Source organism: Cucurbita moschata, unplaced genomic scaffold (assembly GCF_002738365.1).
Source record: "Cucurbita moschata cultivar Rifu unplaced genomic scaffold, Cmos_1.0 Cmo_Scf00005, whole genome shotgun sequence".
NCBI classification, from domain to species: Eukaryota; Viridiplantae; Streptophyta; class Magnoliopsida; order Cucurbitales; family Cucurbitaceae; genus Cucurbita; species Cucurbita moschata.
In genome coordinates this window covers 2,270,515-2,273,977 of record NW_019268521.1, presented here as the reverse complement: position 1 = coordinate 2,273,977, position 3,463 = coordinate 2,270,515, and the positions used below count along the sequence as shown (strand labels likewise).

General features: G+C 37.5%; 2 protein-coding genes across 2 annotated transcripts in view; both read left to right on the top strand.

The window, feature by feature from the left end:
- Positions 1 to 473, top strand: part of LOC111443624 (multiple organellar RNA editing factor 9, chloroplastic-like) — a 6,102-nt gene extending 5,629 nt beyond the window's left edge. The window contains exon 6 of the transcript XR_002710532.1: positions 269 to 473. The gene's annotated coding sequence lies outside the window, so the exon portion shown is untranslated. The remainder of the gene's footprint in view (positions 1 to 268) is intronic.
- Positions 474 to 870: 397 nt separating this feature from the next.
- Positions 871 to 2,544, top strand: LOC111443705. The gene is made up of 2 exons (XM_023081637.1): positions 871 to 1,450; positions 2,482 to 2,544. Exons 1-2 carry the CDS (start codon positions 988 to 990, stop codon positions 2,532 to 2,534), a joined length of 516 nt encoding a protein of 171 aa, XP_022937405.1. The 5' UTR covers positions 871 to 987; the 3' UTR covers positions 2,535 to 2,544.
- Positions 2,545 to 3,463: the final 919 nt, after the last annotated feature.

Genomic DNA, 3,463 nt, shown 5'->3' with positions numbered 1-3,463 from the left:
TTTTTTTTTTTTTTTTTTTTTTTTTTCTTTTCAGTTTCATACTGAAAAAAAAAAAAAAAACCCTGGTTTTGGGTTGGATTTTTGTGGACCAAAATGCCCTTTTTGTGTTATAATTTGTTTCCTACCATGTTTATCGAGAAAAAAAAAAACGTTACACTTTGTGTTTATTTGATCTCTAAACTTTTTAAAATGTCTGATATATCCCGAAACTTTTAATTATGTGTAGATTAAACTCTTGAACTTTATAGTCTGTGTTTAATTATGTTAGGGTCATTCAGACGGAAAATCGAGAGTGCAGAATAGACTAGCTGAAGATGGAAGAGTGAACGTTGTGGACAAGCTTTCTCGCAAAGGTTTTCTCTAGTTGGGAACTTGGGCGGGCATAATCAACCAGACCCAGTATGACATTCCTTCGAATCCTAAATATAATGCTATCTAAATGGCGAGATAATTCCATCAAATTTTAAACTTTCCATCTCGTATCTAATAAATTTTAAAAATATTAATTGATAATTGATATGTAGATAATGAGTTGACTTTTATTCTAATGACGTCGGTCAATGACTTACCATTGAAAATTTTAGAGATCTATTAGACATAAAATTAAAAAATTAAAGAATTTATTAGACGTTTTAAATTATTTTGAAAACTAACACTTTATTAGTTAGGACGGAAAATTCGTAGGCCGAAATTATTCAATAAGGCTATCACAATTTGAACCGATACAAATTTTAAAATATTTATTTCATTTTCCCTCACCAAACTCTAATATATATATATATATATATATAATTGGAAATAAATACACAAATTTGGGGAACCCCTAGGAAAATTCAACACAAGGACACAACCGTAATTTCACAGTGCCCTAAGCTCATCTAATTGTTCCCATAAACAGTCTCTCCACTTTTTCTCCCTCACAAAAACCACACCCTCATAAACCTCGTCCCCTCTGTCTGTCTGTCTGTCTGTCTCTGAAATTCAGCCATGGCCGACTTGTTTGGCAGCTGGAATTCCCGAATTCGGATCTCGATTATCATCTTGTTTGTGGGTTTCTGTTCTTCCTGTTGCTGCAGCAATTCTCGCAAAGATTCGTCTTCTATTCACTCGCTCCTGCGCTCCATGGGGCTGCCGGCAGGGCTGGTGCCCAAGCAAGTGAAATCTTACACATTGGGTGAAAATGATCGGCTGGAAGTGTACTTGGATGGGCCATGTATGGCCAAATATGAAAACAGAGTGATTTTTGAAAGTGTTTTTAGTGCTAATCTTAGCTATGGGAGCTTGATTGGAGTTCAGGGTATGTCTCAGGAAGAGCTCTTTCTATGGCTGCCGGTTAAGGATATCATTGTTAATGATCCTTCTTCTGGTGTCATTCTTATTGACATTGGTGTCGCGCATAAACAGCTCTCTTTGTCTCTCTTTGAAGATCCTCCTGATTGTAACCCTCAAGGTGAATTTTCACTTAGATCTCTTTTGATTTTTGTTGGGTTTTGATTCTTTTTGTTGATCTTCCATTAATGGCTTCTCTTGGGTCTGTTTTTTTTTGTTGATCTTTGGGCTCATCCATGGCTTCTTTTGGCTCTGTTTCCTCTGTTTTGGCATTTGCTGCTACTTCTTGTGTTTCTGCTATCATCAATGGCTTCTCATGGCTTTGTTTCCTCTGTTTTTGGCTTGGCTACGTCTTTATTTCGTCTCTGATTCACTCTAAATTGATGGGTTCTTATTTTTCATCGTTTTTCTCATTCATGGCTTCTTTTGGCTCTGTTTCCTCTGTTTTAGCATTTGCTGCTACTTCTAGTGTTTCTTATCTCATAAATGGCTTCTCATGGCTTTGTTTCCTCTGTTTTTTTCTTGGCTACATCGTTATTTCCTTTCTGATTCACTCTAAATTGATGGGTTCTTCTTATTTTTCATTGTTTTTCTCATTCATGGGTTCATTTGGCTCTGTTTCCTCTGTTTTAGCATTTGCTGCTACATCTTGTGTTTCTTCTATCATCAATGGCTTCTCATGGCGTTGTTTCCTCTGTTTTTGCCTTGGCTACCTCTTTTCTTTGATGGGTTCTTCTTACTTTTCATCGTTTTTCTCATCCATGGCTTCTTTTAGCTCTGTTTTCCTCTGTTTCTTATGAACTCTGTCACTAACATTCATCATTTTTCTGTAAATTGCTGGGTTCTGTTTCCATTTTTTCCCCTCACAAATGGGTTAATTTTGATCTTGTTTTATCTTACTTGAATCCATTCCTCTGGCTTTAATTTAGCTTCTCAATGAACAGTTCTGTTGCTCTGCCTTCCTCTCTCTAGATTGGTTCCTTTCTTCATCTCTTTTCCTTCATTAATGGCTTCCCTTGCCGCCATTAATGGCTTCTTCTTCTTCTCTGTAAATCAATATTTCGAGTTCATTGTTTTAGACAGAGAGATAGAGATCTGTTCTTGTTTTGTTTCTTTCCATGTCTGAGTTTCTTTGTGTCTGGTTTTTTGCAGCTGCACTGAGGAATCCTCTGAGGAAGAGAAGAGACTTTGAATCTCTTAGATAAGAGGCCAAAAAAAAAAACAATGTGAAATTCAAGTTTCCAACTTTTGTATTTATATTATTTTGTTGCAATAATTTTATTTTTAACTTTATTAAGAAATCATTTGTCACACTTTAGTGTATAATGAGAGCTTGTGTGGTGAAATTTTGGAATTAAAAACATCTTTTTATGTGTGTATCGTCGTCGGTCTCACGGTTTTAAATTACGTATGTTACGGAAAGGTTTTTATACCATTATAAGGAATGTTTCGTTCTTCTTCTCTCCGTGAAATATCACAATCTACCTCCTTGGGGACCTAACATTCTCGCTAGCACACTGTCTGGTGTGTACCCTTCTTTAATCGATGTGGGATCTCACAATCCACTCTCCTTGGGGACCTAACGTTCTTGTTGGTACATCATCCGGTGTCTAACTCTGATGACACTTGTAATAGCTCAAGCCCCACCGCTAGTAGATAGTGTCCACTTTGGCTCGTTGCATAGTGTTGTCAGCCTCACGATTTTTAAAACAGTTCGTTAGGGAAAAGTTTATATGCCCTTGTAAGGAATGCTTCATTTCCCTGTGTCAACCGATGTGAGATCTCACAATTCATTCTCCTTGGGGACCCAACGTCCTCGAGGGCACACCACCCAGTGTCTAACTCTGATGTCATTTGTAACAACTCAAGCCCCACCGCTAGTAGATATTGTCCACTTTGGCTCATTGCGTACGCTGTCATTCTCACGATTTTTAAAACGGTCTGTTAGGGAAAAGTTTCCACACCTCGTAAGGAATGCCTCGTTTCCCTCTCCAACCGACGTGGGATCTCACACAAACCCTCCCTCTCCAACCGTTAGGGAAAAAATTCCTTTTTGCGACGATTGAGTGAAATATATGAATGAATCGAGATCACGTCAAAATAAGATGAGAGTGATCCTGAGAATAGTATGGTT